Source organism: Ammodytes marinus (assembly GCF_949987685.1).
Source record: "Ammodytes marinus genome assembly, chromosome: 22".
NCBI classification, from domain to species: Eukaryota; Metazoa; Chordata; class Actinopteri; order Uranoscopiformes; family Ammodytidae; genus Ammodytes; species Ammodytes marinus.
The window spans coordinates 9,792,635-9,812,055 of NC_137226.1; the positions used below are offsets into that span (position 1 = coordinate 9,792,635).

A 19,421-nucleotide genomic window follows, 5' to 3' on the forward strand; every position below is an offset into this window, starting at 1 on the left:
GAGTGTAAACATTCTGATTTGATATATAATGAAAATGGCTAAAAAACAGTCAACCTATGTACGCATATTGAATGAGATATTGCCTAATTTGCATATTGTATTAAATGTTTTAGACTAAGTGTAATACAAAAAGTATTTCTCATAATATGAAGATTAATCTGGTAAAAAAGTAAAAGTCCCATTCACCACGTCGTAGTGTGATACTAGTGTAACCTGGTGTGGTCATTTTCAGGACTTTCGTCCCGGGTAGAGATTTTGTCACACATCCCACTGGGGTCATATTAGTTGAGATATTCTCCGCTAAATGAAGCGCATACAAAACTTTCCCAGGACCTCCACTAAACTCAATTGTAAGTCTAAAACTCAATTGAAGCAAATTGGAACCAAATTATGAGTATGTAGCCTATTCATTATTTGTTTGAATAATGTCTTTGAAGGAAAAGCAAGCATTCTATTAACCTGAAGGAGAAATCAACGTGTCAGTGTAGAACTTAGTCCAGTGTGTAGTAGGCTATCTAATCACACAGTCACACAGGTGTTGCTGATTGGAAAGTTATTGTTATGGTCTGTTTTGGTCTTAGTTGTTCTTAGTTGGCATGGACGCTTCCCCAAATTAAAAATGTTTTCAACATAGGCCTAATACAAATAATACTCGGCTACTTATTTATTTTTGTATTTTACATAGCCTATTGTGTTGCTAGCCCAACGGGAGGATAACTTTACCTCAAAGCCGGTCCGACGGACGACAGCGGCAGTCCCGGTCAGTGTCTGAGTGGAGAGGGGCGTGGCTTGGCAGGTTTTATGTGCCGTTCATTGACTATCGGAAATATTCCTCAATATTGTCTGCAAACAGTAGCCTACAGGGTGAACAATAGCATAATCTGGATTATATAAAAATGCGCAATCGCCTTGACTGGAAAGAAGAAATGTTTGATAACTACCATTTCCTAAATGTGAAGGGAAGCCGATCGAGATATGGAGACTGCATCAGCAAATGCTGTGAAAGTAACTTGTTTAAGCCTAGTGTAGGCAGTAAACTGTTTCCAAATAAAATTGTTCTGCCTTGGCTTACATTTCTGGTTAATATTTGTTATATTAATGTTTACCTTCATGAAAACTGTACTGGTTTTGCAACATCATCAACGAGATCATAGACTCGAGCTTGTTCATATTACAGTTTGAGATTTACAACAATTTGCAAAAATATACTTTTAAATAAAGAATCATAAGACATGGACTATGCAGATATTTTTTAATGAACATTTGATATCTATCTATCTATCTATCTATCTATCTATCTATCTATCTATCTATCTATCTATCTATCTATCTATCTATCTATCTATCTATCTATCTATCTATCCTATATTTTATAATGACTTTCTGAAGAGGTTATTTTGCCCTCTCCTTTTGGCTAAATGCCTTCTAAACGCACGCCGGAGTGTATGCATTGTGAAGCTGGGAGAGGCACCTGAAGGCACCACTAGTGCAGATCAGTGTTGTGTGCGGTCTGATCGCTGTGTTTGCTGCTGGCTCCCCTCTGTCCTCCATTAAAGCTCGGATCCATCCCCGCTGTACGGCGCAGGCCCGAAGTAGCGCAGCCGCTCTGAGGTTAGTGCCCTACCGCGCAATCTCCATTATTTCAGCCCCGGCGCAGCCGCATCATCGAACCCGGCAGCGTCCGGGTGAAAGATGCAGATTGTTTAGATGTTGACTGGAGCAGGATTACGATAAAAAATATGGCTTTTTGTGTGGAATCGTGTTGTAGGCTGGTATCGACAACAAGCTCGTATAGAATAGAATAGCTGTGGAGGAGACGTAGGCCGCTGGGCCCGTCGTAGCGATCTGTTTTGTTTCATATTGCGCGGGTTTCATGCTAGCTGCTGCTGCGTTTACCTTTTCATAGGCGGTTTACCTTTCATATCACGCTGAATTAATGTATAATCACATTTCAGACACCAAGACTGTGCATTTGCTCTCCATTCTAGTTTATGTTCATTCAGATGACCAACGCTATACCGCCAAATGTGTAGCTAGCTAGCGTATTAGCCAAATGTAGGACATTGCTAGCTTAGCTCAGTTTGGCAGACGTTGTCAACCGACCCGGCAGGTCTGCTAACGTTACAACACTGTGACGATTGAGCCGTAATGTTACCTTTTTAATATGGGTAGCTGTAGCTGTTCTTGCTTACTAAGTATTGTGAAAACTGGCATTATTAGAAGCCATGCGCATGATTAAACATCAATGTTATTGTCGGGTTGTTTGTCATCCCATTGATTCCATCAGATACTACTGTCCATATAGTTGCTGCAAGGGAAAGTGAATGCAAATAAACCTGTTTGGCCATGTTTAATGATGGTTTATTTCGTAATTGTGCGTTGATGGGTAACAACATTCCTGTCCAAGTATCTCAAACAGATAACAAAACATGTGTTGGAAGGACTGGTCAAATGCACGTTCAACTATATTATTAGCCTGAATCAAGTGAGCAGGTCTTCAAAATAAAACTGTATCATAGAATTGAGTCCTGGGAGAACTAAGTGAACAAAAGCATAGTGTGCAAGTTATTAGCTTCAAGTTGATCCCCATGATTTAATCAATTCCACCCCTCTGAATATATATATATATATATATATATATATATATATATATATATATATATATATATATATATATATATATCTGTCTACTCAACACACAGATGGAAGCCAGCCACCAGTGAATATTGCAGACACTCATACTGACCTCATTCATTTAGACTGTTGTTATCAAACATTCCCTTTGAGTCAGTTACATTTAAAACTATGATGTCTCTTACCATCCTAAATATTTCCAAGCAATATCCATCCATAACAATGCAAGTCTTGCAGCTCCATCTCTTTGTAAGATCTATGATTTCAGACACATAATAAAAATGGAAAATAAACGATACATTTGCATGCTTTGATTCCTGTGATGTTATTCCAAAAATGAAACAGTACTATTGATGATTGACACAGTATAAAGCCCTCTAGAGGCAGCGCAGCAGTGGTGCGATCAGTGTGCTCAGACAATAAGCACAAAGCTTACAGCAAGTATATACTTACACTATTGAGTTACACTATTTTTGGGTCATAGGAAGGAAATTTGATGCGCACCAATGAACCAGAACCTACTGTGAAAATAAATGGTGACAATGATGATGTCCACGGTCACAGTTTTGTATTAAATTGCATGACTGTGAAGGTCAGAAGATGCATTTGTGGTGCACTCGCGGATTATACAAAAAAAACATGCAGTGTCTTCAGTCTTGTGAAATGAATTTACCAGAAAGTATTTCTGATTGTTTGAATTGGCTTTCATTCCAATAATGTCTAACCACATACATACTGTATTTCTATCAAAAGCCTCAACCTGTTTTGGATCAGCATGACCCAGTTATGCTGCCATATGCTTATAAGCACACCTATAAAAAATAAAATTGGATATTTAGGACAGCTGGTAGTTCACATGGTGTATGATAAAAATAATAATCATAATAGCACCTTTCAAAACAAAGCTACAAAGTGCTTTACAGAGCAGATCGAAAATGTATTTGAAAAATCAAAGCAAAAGCCGCATGAAATTCGTCTAGACATAGTTCCCAAAACCAGGATAAAGCGCATCAACCATGTAAAACACAAAATATAAGTAAAACAACAAGAAATGCATCTGCTACGTTGTATATCAATAGTCATTACTACAGACATTTACATTTCTAAACATCCCTGTCTTTATCTTCTACTGCATCTTCTCTTGTATGTCTCCTCAGTCATTGTCCTGTGGATCCAGCTGTGTAAACCAGGGGCCCAATAATGGACGAGCACACCGTACACCAGACGGAACACATGACCACCATTGAGGCAGGAGCAGTGGGACAGATCCAGCAGGTGCACTTCTATATAACCAGCATAATAACTAGTTTTCCTTCAGTCAGATAGGAGCACTATGATATTTGTGTTTAGGAATTCAAACCCCTTCTACTCTTACCATTACTGTGTACAGGTACATGTGGCCACCTATACTGAAACCTCTATGATGAGTGCTGATGAGGATTCGACGTCCTCGCCCGACGATGATCCCTATGACGACACAGACATCCTCAACTCGGCTGGTACTGATGAGATCACCGCCCACCTGGCCGCCGCAGGTTTGTCTGCTAGGGTCTACAGACTGTGTTCAGCCATTCTAAATGAGTGGGAGTGGGATTATTTTGATAAGAAGATTCCAAGAAAAGCTTAAGGCAAAACCTTAATATTCTGTTAGGTCATTTTGTCTGCTTTGTTGATACTATTTATCATTATTGAGTGTGAAGCTGCATCCTTGTCTCAGACCTTTTAGCACAAAGAAAGCCAAATGCGAAACAAACGAACCCTTCTTTCTGTTTTTTTTTTTTAATTTTATGTAGATGTTTTTGGGATGCTACTGTGAGAAATGTAACTAATCTAGTCAAACATCCATAGCCACCTACGGTTAATGCTATTCTTTGATCAATAGGTGGTGCCAGTGGACTGTTTTGTTAAGGCATTGCCACTGTACTATAATGTCAAGATCTTGCCACTTTTTGTCTCCTTTTTCAAGTTGTCAGTGACTATACTGCCAAAATTCCCATACAGCTCAATTCTAAAACCTCTTTTATCCTTGTTTTCCAAGCAATTAAATTAAGAAGATTGAATAATAACCACTTTGGTCATTAATTCAAGATAATCATTGAAAGCTTAAATCGGAGAGGGAAAAACAGCTTTCAGAAACAATATACAGAATTTATTTGAATTTGGTTACTAGCCTTAGTTTTTTACTAACAGTCAGGCTTGTTCTTTCTCTTTCTCTCTCTCAGGGCCAGTGGGCATGGCAGCTGCTGCTGCCGTGGCAACTGGTAAGAAAAGAAAGAGGCCTCATATCTTTGAATCCAACCCCTCCATCCGCAAGAGGCAGCAGACCCGTCTGCTCAGGTGAGCTTAACACACCAACAGGCTAACTTTCCCCAATACCTCTGACTTGAATTGGGCCTCAACAGTTAGAATGACAGAAAAAAATCTCTTTTATCACCTAAGTGTCGCTAACAGGCAGAATTGGTGTTTTACGTCTTGGCTATTTCTCTGAACTGGAAAGATAAACAACAGTGTGTGTGTTACTGTTCATAGGAAGCTGCGAGCCACCCTGGATGAGTACACCACCAGAGTGGGCCAGCAGGCCATAGTGCTGTGTATCTCGCCCTGTAAACCCAACCCTGTGTTCAAGGTGTTTGGTGCTGCTCCTCTGGAGAATGTGGTGAGTGTTACAGTCAGCAGGTTCAACACAATGCTACACTATGAAACTTCAGCACCTTTCAATCCCTGACTGACTGCAACATGCTACTCTTGACAAAGCTATTCCTGCTTTGAGAGGATTATTCATGAGCATGTCTGTCTCCCAGGTGAGGAAGTATAAGGGCATGATACTGGAGGATCTGGAGAACGCTCTGGCTGAACACGCCCCTGCTTGTGGAGACCTGGCCTCAGAGCTGCCTCCTCTCACCATCGATGGCATCCCCGTCTCTGTGGACAAGATGACCCAGGTGAGGCTCATTCCGCCCCACGTAAAAAATAAAAATAAACCTAAATATCCAAAATTAAAACAGCTATTCCTCAAAAGATATTGACACATTCACAATTCCCCTATGGTGCTAGAGAGAAGCAAACACAGCGCTCCCAGCAGGGGGCACCAGTTGGCAACAAATCAAATTGTGTTTTTTATGTCTGTTGAAAGCAAGAGCTTAGCTATATGTATCAAGGTCAAACATTCAAATGTATCTGTTCTCTTGTCCATCAATGTCACTTGATCAGTTTGATTCATGCTTACTAAACCAGTAAATATTTTCAAAATATTTGAATTCTGCTTCATGGTGACTTTGCAGTTGTAATTAAGGCTTACAGTCTGCATTTTAACACACGCCAAGCCTACTGTGTTGTACCAGTGAGCAAAGAGAGAGGATGTGACTGCTCATGCTAGGTCTTTTCACTGCAACACAGCACACTGGTTGGCAGCCTGTGTCCTCCGTTTTCCCCGAGGAAACCAGGCTTGTTTACTTTGCCATCCCAGGGCTGCTGACGCATCCTGGATCACGGTCAGAGTAGCGCACATGACATGGGCCCCTCGGAGACGGCCCCCTATACCTAGGGAGCGCTGCAGCCTATCACGAGGCCAGATGTGTCCCCGAAGGGCAGGTGTTAGTCGCTTGCTTGTTTATCTGGAGGTTGTAGGATGAGATTATCGTGAATAACCTCTTGCCGCGCTCTGTCTCGGCCAAGTCCAGGTGGAAAGGTGCGGGTGTGGGTTGTTTATAGAGTTGTGTATGTGTGTTTGAGTGTTTGCACGTGTTTGTGCATGTGTGTGTGTATGTGAGTGTTTACATGTGTGCGTGTGGGCGCGCCAAGTGTTGTAGGCAGGATGTTGGCCAGTCTCTCAGGGAAAGGTTGTTTAAGCTTAGAGATGGCAAAGAATAAAAATTAGAACTCTGTGAAGAAAGGAACCAACAAAGCTAATTCAAAACGTAATGCTTGTGAGCTCTATTGGAAAGGACCCGTTGTCTTCTATCCAGACATCGGCTGTGGATATTGCGGAGCCGAATAAATCCCAAGTAGTATTAGTGACGCAGGGCCAGTCCAATTTATGGAGCATCTGTAGCAGGTGATCCCAGGTCTAGGCCTTGAGCCCATAATTACCCCCTAGTATTGTTAGGACCAGGGACCCGGCAACATAGCTGCCATTCTAAATGCTGATTGGACCATTGCTTTGGAGGATTAGGATTTGGGAAGGGTGGGGTGGAGAGGTGGGCGCGAGGGCAACATGCCACTTAACTCACTAGCTACTGTAATTAGGCCATCTGGCCTAGCACACATTTATCCACACACATGCACCAGCCACAGGTGGAAATGCAAGCATCTTTTTTTACTAACTCCTTTTTTTCCATTCTGGAGTTAATCCAAATTGTTCTGTGAGTGTGTCAAGTGTTCGCTGAAGTGAACTATACCCACCATCTCCGGATGAGTTGTGGTGATAATGTACAGTATATCGACCATCCATTTTTCTATCAAGATCCATATTGTCCTATCTTTCTGTGATGCACTGAAGAAGTGTGGGTATATGTGGGTTGTGCTTGCAAGCTATAAAAAAGGGGTCTAAAGGTAGGGAGGGGGGAGGGATTTATTTCTCCCAGAACCAAATTTAGCCCGTGATGTCAAGGCAAACAGACACTGCAGTGCCTCATTGTGCAATATAATCCCCCGGTGATGCTTGCATATTACCAGGACACTGAGGACATTGGCACTAAACCCCCACCCACCCTGGCCTGTCACAGTGAGTGTGAGTGTATGCCTGACTGTCCTGGAAGTGTTGATGTGATGTGGAGTGGATATATCCGCAACCACTCGCTGCAGCACGCGCAAGTACGTATGCCGGCGTTGGATGATCAATAACGAGCAAATCAGATTAGATTAAGATCCCCATCCCTGCTCCTTTCCTCTACCCTGCTTTGGTGCACAATTTATGGAGGCCTCATGTAACATAGCAGACAAAGCAATCAGTATATAGCAGAAATGGCACACATAGGATTGTTATCTGGATTCATTAAAATAGGTACACATAACTTTAAACTAGTGCAACCCATCCCTTTCAGCAAATGAGATGAAATATCAGAAAGACTGCTTACTATAGACATCACCATAAACTACTGCCTTCAGACGGGCCATATAGTCACTTGAATTACCATTTCCCTTCAATGGTTTAAAGAGACCAAACATTGTACATGCTGTTTCATGAAGGTAGGATTGATTGTACTACTGTTTTTGGTAGGTGGTCTTAACAAACTATTGCATGTAAATTACATTTTAAGTGGCCTTATTGGTCGGCCAACAGGTAAGAAACTGAAGCAGAGAAATGCCAGAAACACTTTTGAGATAATTTAGAAATAAAGCAGGCAGCACTAACAAGTTAACTATTGAACTACAAAATGTCCCGCTTGCTCTTTAAAAAATGAACTAATGGATTCCCCTTAAAAAAATAATTCGGTCTATCTAATGTTTACATGCAAGATTAATGAATATTGGCTTGTATCTTGTTAAAATGCTTTCTCTTAAACTCTTAAATATTGGCTTCAAAAATCTGTGTGGTTCCACCTCTTGTGAATTATTTCCTCTACACTTCATGGAATAAACAAGCTCTTCCATATATATGAGTGGACATGCTAATTGAATGCAAGTCTCTTTACTCCAGGCCAAAACAATCAGCCCACAATTAAAGTAGCACTTATTTTTTTTACTTTTTTTTATACTTCTTACAGCCTACACTGAAGAAGCTTGGCTATAATGGACCAGCACTCATCGAGCAAAACAATTTATAAAAATGAAACGATAACTTGGGTCTCTACACAAGTCGATAAAGTAGCACACGTATGATCATAGTTTATCTAATGTTGTTGTTTTCTTTCTGACTGATTTTAGTTTGAACCAGCTTTGTCCTTGTCAATACCTGCACTAAATGTACTGGAGCCTGTGCTAGCCTAGGACAGGTTGACTGCTTGCCTGTGTTGGCATGGATGGCCCCCTGACGTTCCCATAGTGTCTGTCTGACGCATTAGGCTGGAGCCACAGCCATAGATTGGTCTGTTGATAATAGACTTGATCGCCTCCTTCTCCTTTTAAAAAAGCCTGTTTCTATTTTTAGTCCCATGACCACCTCAGCACTAGATCGCAGGTTGCCCGATCAATATGCCCCTCCTGCTGCCTGCTCAAGGGCGTGTGTGCCTTTGTGTTAGTGTGAGAGAGAGAGAGAGAGAGAGACTGCAGCGTTCCTACTTTTTGAGTTTTTTTTCTTATCTATTGTTTCCTTGTCTGCAGGCCCAGCTGAGAGCGTTCATCCCAGAGATGCTGAAGTACTCAACAGGTCGAGGGAAGCCTGGCTGGGGCAAGGAGAGCTGCAAGCCAGTGTGGTGGCCTGAGGACATCCCCTGGGCCAACGTGCGCAGTGATGTCCGCACAGAGGAGCAGAAACAGAGGGTGAGAGAGAGGTTACTGCTGTAATGATAGTCATACTTTGACTATCTCTTAGTTCCCACTATAAAAACTGATGTTAAATGAATTTGTGTAATGGGACTTGTGTGGGATTGTGTGTCAGTCACATCTGAAGACGCAAGTCAGACTGACTGTAATGTTTTACGTGGTGTGCAATGTCATTGTAAACTGGTATGTAAACAAAACAGGCCCACCGTAGGGCACTAGGTTTTTTTTTTCAGCGAACAAACAGTACGTACAGGTAGCGGATCGTGAGGAGATAATCACAAATTTAAAAAAATAAAAAAATGTTTGACAACAAGCATTCTACAAAAATCACTGACTCCACCTTTAACTTGCATTTATGATTCCCAAAGGTGTCTTGGACGCAGGCGTTGCGCACCATCGTTAAGAACTGCTACAAGCAGCACGGGCGCGAGGACCTCCTGTATGCTTTTGAAGACACAGGCATTACCACGACAACCACCACGCAGCACCACCACCTGACCGCCGCACAGAGTATCGCTCACCTCGTGCCCTCGCAAACCGTGGTACAGACCGTCAACAACCCAGACGGAACTGTCTCGCTAATCCAGGTACAATTTGGTTGCATTTCCATTATCATGGTCTTTGAAGAATCACACTTTTCCACATTCAGATCCCCTTCATATATTTTTAGTTTTATCTCTATTTTGTCTGTACATCTTCTGTATTTTTTTTCATGCTACCGCCCTTCTCTCAGGTTGGAACAGGACACACGGTCGCTACCCTGGCAGATGCCTCGGAGCTGCCCGGCGTGACGGTGGCGCAGGTCAACTACTCCACTGTTACTGATGGAGAGGTAATACCCACATGCAACACAACACACATGCCTCCTCAATCGAATGTTATATATACACAGGCTCTCAAAATGAAAAAGTACATACACATTTCTACAGCTCAAAATCAAGCATAATTTTTCTAAAACAAAAACAAAATTGACACAATAAAAAAAAATCCTTAGAGGAGTTGAGGAAAAGTGTCACTCACGGGTAAGTCACATAAACAATGAATATGCAGCCAATTCAGCTGGTAAAGTGCACTTGTCCGTGGGAGCTGTCACAGTTCAGCACCTCAAAATCAAAAACGCAAGCCCCCCAGAGGACCAACAACAGCGTTATCACCCAGTCTTTATAACCGCACAGCTTATGCTTTTTTTTCTTCTTTCCCCTGCATGATTTCTTTATTGTTCCTCGCCAGGTGGAACAGAACTGGGCCACCCTCACCCAGGGCGGCGAGATGACAATCCAGACCACTCAGGCGTCAGAGGCAACGCAGGCCGTAGCATCGCTGGCCGAAGCCGCTATCTCCGCCAGCCAGGAGCTGCAGCCCGGGGCAACCGTCACCATGGCACTCAACAGGTGAGGATGGGAGAAGACCCATGTCAACCATTTTCTGGAGAATGTTTGTTGGACAGAAACACTTTTTCAAAATCAGTGAATATCTTTCACGATCCGCAACCTCTACCTGTCTGTACTGTGTGTGTGCACCGAATAGAAATCTGGTGTTAATACACAGCCTAGGCTCTCTAAATGCCTGGGTATGTAAACAAAGGAGGGCACACAGTAGCAAGCGCCATGCCTGTTTCAGGGCACACACACACACACACACACACAGTACGGACCGGTTAATGGATCCTGACTAGAGACTAGATTTTGTCAACAAATATTCTCCAGAATCGCTGACTCCACCTTTAAAACAAATAAAAAGCATTTTGATGGCAACTTCAGAAATAAATGTTTTGATAAGACCAGAAAGGCTCAAATGTTTAATACGCAGGGAAACAGAGGTTGATTGAGTTTTTTCCTTTTTTTACAAAGAAATGCACATGCATTGTAGGATGTTTTATTTAGCTTTCATTGACACAAACTCAAGGGCAACCCTGTCTGGGCAGGTCACCAGGAGTGGTCCCCTGGAGAGAGAGTCAATTGCCTCCCATACTAGTTCAGCATTTAATTAATTGTCCTGTAGCTCTTGTAGATGCAAGGTGCACAAGCATTACATTGGTTGTTAGCCACCTATTTCCATTCTCCAGCAGCCTGTATAATTCTGTTTATTTAACACAAACAATAGTGTAGGTATTGAGTGCTTGATAGCTTAGTGGTGTGAAGGTTAAAACTTGTCATTTTTAGATTGTGAAAGCTGAGGGTACAGTATACTGTCTGCAGATTTGGCCAATAGAACTAATATTATTAGCCCAAAATTGTAATAAATCATGAACAGGGGTTGTTGTGTGCTTTAAGTTTTTCTCAAGGGAAATCAGCCACAATCGACTGTATTCAGATGGGATCTTCAAACTGGAGGGCCAAGTGTCTGCAGGATCTGATAAAGCAAGGATACAGCAGGTTGAAATTTATTCCAAATTCCAAATCAAATGAGTTAGTTGTCTTTTGTTTGCAGGCAGTTCAATCCTGAAGATCCACTAGCCTCCTGATGTATATTTGTTATCGTTCAGATTGTTGTCGGATCAAAGATCTAAAATATCTTTATCGCTCCAAAATACAAGTAAATCAGTCATGTTAGCTTTTTGTTTTTGTTTTTTTCCCCACCACAGTAGTGCCAAGGCAATCATTCTTACATGACTATTGGGTATGTCCCATTGGGGCTTGTTACCTGCACCCACCTGAGTCCTCCTCCCCTCCCCTCCCTCCTGTTTACCTGTGCTGAGCTCTCTGCTCCACAGGCCCGGGAACATTTTGCTCCAGAGGGAGATTATAGAGCTAGTAGCTTGTCCCATTGTACTTTCTGCTGTGTTGAAAATGTGGCCGAAAAAACATGTATAGCACTCATATAGTGTCGCCAAATTTGTCAGCCACGATCAACTGCACAACTCAATTAATCAGCTTCCACATACTCAAAAATGGCACAAAATGTTTACTGCTGCTTAACAGAAAAAAACTACAACATTCATAGCAGCATTTTATACGACTTACAACCCCAGTGTGAATGAGTCATTGGTGTTTACTGTACTGCTTACTGTACTCTCAGCTCCTCCCCCTTTATAGGTCCATCTGTAGTAGTATGTATCTCACATGTGATTATCGGCCAAGCTGTGAACAGTTCCATTAGTTCATAACGAAGCTGGTGTGCTAATAGGCTCCTGCTAATTCCACTGGATAGATCTGGTTAATAAAACTGCTTTGTTAAACCCGTAGCACCTGGCCTTTAGCGAGATGTGACAGATTTGCCCATAAGTCCAGACTAGTAAAGCCTCTTACGGCTCATACACTCCTACCTCTTTACCCCACATCTCTCTTAATAACCCTTGCCTTTGTGAACAAACCGTGTGTGTGTGTGTGTGTGTGTGTGTGTGTGTGTGTGTGTGTGTGTGTGTGTGTGTGTGTGTGTGTGTGTGTGTGTGTGTGTGTGTGTGTGTGTGTGTGTGTGTGTGTGTGTGTGTGTGTGTGTGTGTGTGTGTGTGTGTGTGTGTGTGTGTGTGTGTGTGTGTGTGTGTACTTCCCAGCTTTGTACCAATGACTGTATCTGAAAGCCTAATATACTGTACACATCCATACTTCCTTTTTATTATGTACTCAAAATTAGTTTATTTTTTTTATTTTTTTACATTATTGTACACTATATCTGATCCTTGTGTGTTTGTGTTGCAGTGAGGCAGCGGCCCATGCCGTGGCGACGTTGGCAGAAGCCACTCTACAAGGCGGAGGGCAGATTGTCCTGGCAGAGACGGCAGCTGCTGTTGGGGCACTGGCAGGCTGTCAAGATGCCACAGGTAAACATTCATCATCATCATCATGCAAAAATATTTTGTACCAGCTGAGGATTTAATGACCCTCCCGTAAAGTTTTTTCTTTTGCATCAAACCATGCTCCGTGGTCCGAGTGGACCAATGTCAAAGTCACAAAACATTGATAGCTGCACACTTTTGACTCCTAAGTCAATTTCACCCTAATTTAATAAGTGCGAGACTCCAATGGTATTGATTATTTAGTAACAGGTTCTCTTTTATAGAAATACAATAACATAAAACTTTTATTAAGAAAGTTTTGGCTTCACATCTCCACTGAATTTGTGTGTGTGTGTGTGTGTGTGTGTGTGTGTGTGTGTGTGTGTGTGTGTGTGTGTGTGTGTGTGTGTGTGTGTGTGTGTGTGTGTGTGTGTGTGTGTGTGTGTGTGTGTGTGTGTGTGTGTGTGTGTGTGTGTGTGTGTGTGTGTGTGTGTGTGTGTGTGTGTGTGTGTGTGTGTGTGTGTGTGTGTGTGTGTGTGTGTGTGTGTGTGTGTGTGTTCCCCAGCCAATGGCCTTTCTAATTAGTCTTACTAAATGTAAGCTTCCCTGCAGTAGCATTGCAGTGAGACCTCTGAGCTCCAACACTCTAATCTTCTCTGTGCTGATGTGACAGATGGTGTGTGTGTGCGTGTGTGTGTGTCGTAGCAATACTCCCTTCTCTTAATGATACGTTAGCTACATGACCCTATCCTCAACTCCTTGCATGCATACTGCATACATGTACTATGGTGGCTGCGTGTGTTTATGCTGGGATTGAACTAGTTTGAAAATGAGTCACTAGCATCCTTGCTGGAACAGCCATTTTTAGCATAATGTTCAAGTCATAAACTGAGCGTGGAACATCTGTAAATGTCACATAAATACATATACAAGTGAAACCAGGTGGAAAATAGTAATACATAGCGAGGAGTCATTTTCTTGGTGTTAACCATGACTCGGCTTTCTCAAGTAAAGACATACTCCCTTTGTAATTAGTTGTGTCGATTGTTGGCCTAATAGTAAATAAATTGTCCAATTTGCAAGTTGTATTCAAGAATTGATATTGATATTTTTTAATATCTCTTCAATGTTAGAAACCATGTTTTGATGCATAAGTATTTATTTGTATTTTCTATATTTATGTATTTTTATGTTTATTGTTCAATTGTTGTTTGTATTCATATTTATTTTTATTTATACTGGATACAAAACAATTCAATTCAATCAGTTCCTATAGAAGACTGCTTTAAATCATGGCATTTTGCAAGGGTGCACCAAATGAATTATACTGCTAACTACAAATGTTAACATCAAAGTCCATCTCTAGAGACAATATGGCTACCCAGACAGCAAGTTGAGTTACACTCGTCTTCTCAAGCTGTCAATCTTTTTCTCATTCACCATTTCTCTCAATTGGCACCATCCTACAGTGGGATAAACACACACTCACACATAGTACACTAGTCCTGGGGCATGAGAAGGTCCCTGAGGGGCCCTCCCTAAGAGGGCAGATCCAGTCCATGGACTAATCACTGGGCCAGCTGTCAGCATACAACCCCAGGTACTCTTGCTTGGCTACAAACTACACATGCATGCACACACACACAAAATCACACATACACTGAACAACGCGTTACATGAATACAGACCTTTTGTAAATTCAGACTATGTGCATAGCTATGTGTCCCTATTCCTTTTCTCTCCTTCACACAAACTGTCCAAACGCTTTATCAGTAGAACAGCAGAGCTGAAACCCGTAATGAATCACAAAGGCTTTCGAACTTAGCATTTTTATTTGTATTAGCTCAACATTCACAGCTGAAAGGTGAACTGTGAAAACATGTATTTGTTTTGAATACATTTCTACTTATTACTTTGTACATTAATGTTAATTCAAGTTATTTAAATGTAACATCTGCAGCCTTTGTTGTTTGACATCTTTCTTCCCAACCCATAAGCAGCAGTCATTTGGCTGCAATAGCTCATTTAAACTACTAATAGCTGCGAAAGCCCCAGTCCTTCTCCCGTCTGTTGACCTTAGCTAATCACTGTAGTGCCGCACAGGAGTGGAGAGCACTGTTTGAAGTGCACTGGTCCAGACGCTGCTGATTGACTCGTGTAGCGACCCTTCACTGACAAAGGCATGCGGATACACACACACTAATACATAGACACGGGCCCTTAATGCCTAAGTAACAATGTTTGAGTGGCCAATGAAGCACTTCACTCAGTAACTGTGTCCGTACATCACCGTGCCAGGCCTATGCCCCATTCCCCTGAAGCCCTCCACCATAATCACTTCCAGCGCAATTACCTGCATCAGCAAAACTTAACCCTGTCACAAATGGCTGGCGAGTAGGCTTAGCAATGGCCCACATTAGTAAGAGGACCAACAATCATATATAGCCAGACAAATGGGGCCTGATTTCACAGACTTGAAAGACAATTTTTTTTTTTTATAATTTTTTTTTTCAGGCTTTTATTGATAGTTTGAAGAGACAGAGGTGAAATGGGGCAGAGAGGGGAGTGACATGCAGAGAACGACCGCGGGCGGGAATCGAACCCGGGTCTGCTGCTGGGCCCGGGGGGGGGGGGGACACACGCCCTACCAACTGAGCTAAGGGCGCCCCCAGACAAATCATTCTTAACATGCTTTACTTATTTACGTATGTATTCTTTTTTTATTAAAGATTTGAACTCAGCCTTTAGTTATGTAGTCAAAGGATACATGGGTATTGAGTGTTTTGTACGTTTAAGGTCCACTGTCTTAGCTCAGAGTAATGGGAGCGGGCATGAGCCACTGCCATCCCCTAAACTGACCTTCTTGCCTGTCTGTGACAGCTTGCAGGGTGGGGCAGAGGCCCACGTGACTGCAGCAATAATCCCTACAGGCAGAGACACACACACACACACATACACACACACACACACACACACACACACACAGCTGGGCATGGGGGGGAAATGAGCTAAAAACGTTCAATCGGACCATTGTTCAGAAATGCAGTCTCTGTAACATGGCTGCCTTCTGTCACAGACAATAATGACTACCTGGACTTGACTGTCTACCAAGCACTGTGTCAAACATGAATAGCACTGACCAAAGGCGGAACAGGCTGTATTTGTTATCGTCAAGGCTGCATTGTTTTTCATTTTCAGTTAATATGTTGATATGTTGCTTTAGTCATCAAATAATTAAGTCAACTAAAATGCCAGGAAATTGTAAAAGTATGCTCATTCCACAGAGCCCAAGGTGATGTCTTCAATTTGCGTCTTTCATCCCAACCACATTCCAACAGCGGGATATTGGGAACATAACATTCCAATCATTTCCATTATTAAAAAATATGTTATCTAATTTTCATATGAATCATTTTGTCTGTCAAATTTAAGAAAATGGCAAGAAAATCCTTTCACAAGTTCTTTGAACCCAAAGCAATGTCTATAATTTGCTTGTATTATCTCACAAACCATCGGAAACTGAAAGATACACATTTGCAAAGCTTGCAAATTTGGAATCATTGCCAGTACGTTTTTTTTGTCTGACTCGTGGAATAATTGAGCAATCATTCAAGTACTGGGGATATAAAATAGATTGAAACTTAGAAATCTACAAATGGATTTTTTGTTTTTGAATCCCACCCTCACACTAACAGGTTAATGTTGTTGTTTGTCTTAATCCAAACTATCTCTGTATCCGTCTCCTCAAGGTCTGGTCCAGATCCCGGTCAGCATGTATCAGACTGTAGTGACCAGCCTGGCCCAGGGCAACCGGCCTGTCCAGGTTGCAATGGCACCTGTCGCCACACGCCTAGAAAACACGGTCACGCTGGATGGCCAGGCGGTGGAGGTGGTGACCCTTCAGCAATGACAATTAAAACCATGGGCGGAGTAGAAGGCACTGAAAAAAAAACCTTGGAGATTTTGGTGGATTCCTACTGTTTTCCAAGACATCGCGCGGTTGTGTACAATGTCAGATATATTTTTAAATGTACATCTGCAGGGGGATGTAAAGAGTGAGTTATCAATGCATTGTGTTTACTATGTAAAGATATTGCTTTTGTTGATGTAATTTTCTTCTTCCATTCAGCTTCATGTTTTTCAATTTTTTTTTTTTTTTTTTTTTTTTTTTAGCTCTGTGATGTTGAGTATTAAGTATATATTTCCTCTACAATCTAACCTTTAACTTCAAACAAAGATGAACCAAAAAAAGCGTCGGGAGGAAAGCCACACCACTTCTTCAACCCCAGAGTGTGGAACTACTATAACTGTTCTGGAATTTCCTTGTCGTTCCTTGTACTTGACTGTATTGTTTCTTTAGAATGAATTTACAATTCAGTGCCATAGTCAAAAATCACCCCCCCTCCCATTTTCCGCCGCATCCCTGATCACGACTCTAAATTTTTACTCCTTCCACCTCAACTCACCTAAAACCTCTGTTAGTGTACAGAATAGCGTTTAAGCTGAAGACATTTCTCTTATTAAGATGATAAGATATTATGTTGAAATACCATGTTGTCATTGTTGTGTGTATGTCCTGTGCTGTTTTACCGTGATCCACGCACATGTCAAGATTTGTGAAGACTCAGGATATATACATCAAGGTGTTTTATTACTGCTGGACTGCTGTGTGCCGACTTCCTGAAGCAGCCATTTTGTCTACAAAATCAATTTATTGCCAGTGCATGGATAGGTGCACCCCCCCACCCCCCCTTGGTATATGTTATTTTTTAACACAAACTTTTTATGGTGGTCTGCATCACTTTGGTTATCACAGGAAGTTAATTGTATACTTGAACAGGAGCTGCAGTATTTGCGATGGGAATATTTAAAAAGCATTTCCTTAAAAAACAAATGAAATAAAAAACCTAACACAAAACATTGCTTGACGCAAATCGATACAGTTCGATGCAGCTGTAACATTTGGTTCAACTCACCACTATTTAAAAAATAAAGTCCAATAAAATGGCTGCTGTTCAACATTCGTTCTCTTTCCTTCCTGATTATTGAAGCTTTAAAATGTTGCAGCTACATTAGTTTTTCTTATTAAAACTGAATGAAATTAGTTTGTTATACAGGCAGCTCTGTAGCTTTGTTATTAAAATATTAGAATCAAGAAGTTTACTCATCGTATGCAACAACGGCAGCAGTCATTGGCAATGAAATGCTTAGGCCTCAGGCCAGAAAAAAACACAAGTGAGGAGAGCAACACGTGAGGCACAAGTAAATATAACTGAGCAATTGCTTTTGTTTGATATAGTATTGCATGTTTACTGTACAGTCATGAACAAAGCTAATGAACCCCTTGACAAAACCTACAACCAACCTTTTAGCTCAATCTCAAATGTGCTTCTATCTTCAGCGAAACACAGCAATATACTAAAATTGTGAGAGTATAACTGATGATAGGCTACAATATTTAAATTTATCATTAACACAAATTGTGCTTTTATTTTGTAAAGAGCAAGGTTCAGTATTTGTCATTTGTAAGATGACTTGGACGTAGCCAATCCGTCTTGAATTGAAACTTAACTGTGCATTGCAAAGCGATGACCTTGTCCCACCTCTTCCATTGTAGCTAAGGAGACCTACACTCTACAGGAAGCTTTATGTTTGACCTTTTGATATTCACAGTTGACGACTTTACAACCATATCTTCCCTTTTTTGGAAGAATGACACATTTCTCTTGAATTTTATCCCATACTAATATAGTGGCCACAAATCTCCTCTACAGCATAGGCTACCCCCCACTTCCAATGCCGTGACAGACAGGGCTGTGTGATTACATCATAAGCTGCCTGAACCTCTACTGCTTTAAAGCCAGGGATTTGCTGGCCGGGCCCTTCTGTTGCAGAGTAGAGCAGAGAGAGAGAAGGGAAGCGTTCAGGCCTTAATCTACCATGGCGTCAGTGTATATCTCGCTCTCCCTCCAGATTAAAGCTGAAGCAGGTTGCATTCACAGTCACACAGATGAAAAGATGAAGATTTGTTCTTATTGTTTCGTGTTTTATTCTCCTTCCTCTGGTATTTTTTTTTAACTTGGACCCCTCGTGTGAGTTGAGAAAGACTTGAGAGCGTGTATTGTGGGTCTTTGTAGTCAAGGGCAGACTTCCTTTCATTGTAGGTGTGTGACACATTGCGCATCAAACTGTCCCTGCAGATTAAGAAGGCCTTATTAGGTTGTTTTCTTTGAAAAAGGACTACACCACCTCATAAAGCTCTCCCTCCTCCACACAACCCTCTCTCTATCTATCTATCTCTCTCTTTGCACCATCCATCCACTCAGTTAAACATGGTGCATCAAAACCTTTCAACTGCATCATTAAAGGTGAACACAATTAGGTTATGAATGGGTTCAGAAAGGATGACTCGACTCACAAAGACACAGCCTTAAGACACCTTAAAGTTATAATAAATGTTTTAAAACACAGGAATCTGTTTTTTGTGTATTTTAATTCATTCATTTTAGTATATATGTATAGTTTTATTCTAGAATATGAACTAAAAATATTTTTAAACAGTCGGGACATCAATCTGCATTTTCAAAATGCTTATAAGAAAAAAGGTGACTTATGAATTATATTTATCCCTACCTGGTCCTGCAGGATA

The 19,421-nt window shown here is 41.4% G+C and overlaps 1 protein-coding gene across 2 annotated transcripts; it reads left to right on the forward strand.

The window, feature by feature from the left end:
• The first annotated feature begins 1,516 nt into the window (after positions 1–1,516).
• nrf1 (nuclear respiratory factor 1) lies at positions 1,517–17,611 on the forward strand. 2 transcript variants are annotated; one of them, XM_080051011.1, is made up of 13 exons: positions 1,517–1,611; positions 3,792–3,909; positions 4,025–4,169; positions 4,857–4,971; positions 5,164–5,290; positions 5,436–5,576; positions 8,896–9,054; positions 9,426–9,644; positions 9,791–9,889; positions 10,288–10,448; positions 11,331–11,432; positions 12,696–12,817; positions 16,522–17,611. In XM_080051011.1, exons 2-13 carry the CDS (start codon positions 3,835–3,837, stop codon positions 16,680–16,682), a joined length of 1,626 nt encoding a protein of 541 aa, XP_079907137.1. In that variant the 5' UTR covers positions 1,517–1,611; positions 3,792–3,834; the 3' UTR covers positions 16,683–17,611. The 2 variants fall into 2 exon arrangements, with proteins under 2 accessions (XP_079907137.1, XP_079907138.1); XM_080051012.1 differs by lacking the exon at positions 11,331–11,432.
• Positions 17,612–19,421: the final 1,810 nt, after the last annotated feature.

What these genes read in the sequence shown, in the direction of transcription:
- nrf1 (XM_080051011.1), top strand. Translation starts at nt 3,835, where the DNA reads ATGGACGAGCACACCGTACACCAGACGGAACACATGACCACCATTGAG. An exon ending in CAGCAGACCCGTCTGCTCAG is followed by an intron (nt 4,972 to 5,163) that starts GTGAGCTTAACA and finishes TACTGTTCATAG; the next exon opens with GAAGCTGCGAGCCACCCTGG. An exon ending in CCACTGTTACTGATGGAGAG is followed by an intron (nt 9,890 to 10,287) that starts GTAATACCCACA and finishes GTTCCTCGCCAG; the next exon opens with GTGGAACAGAACTGGGCCAC.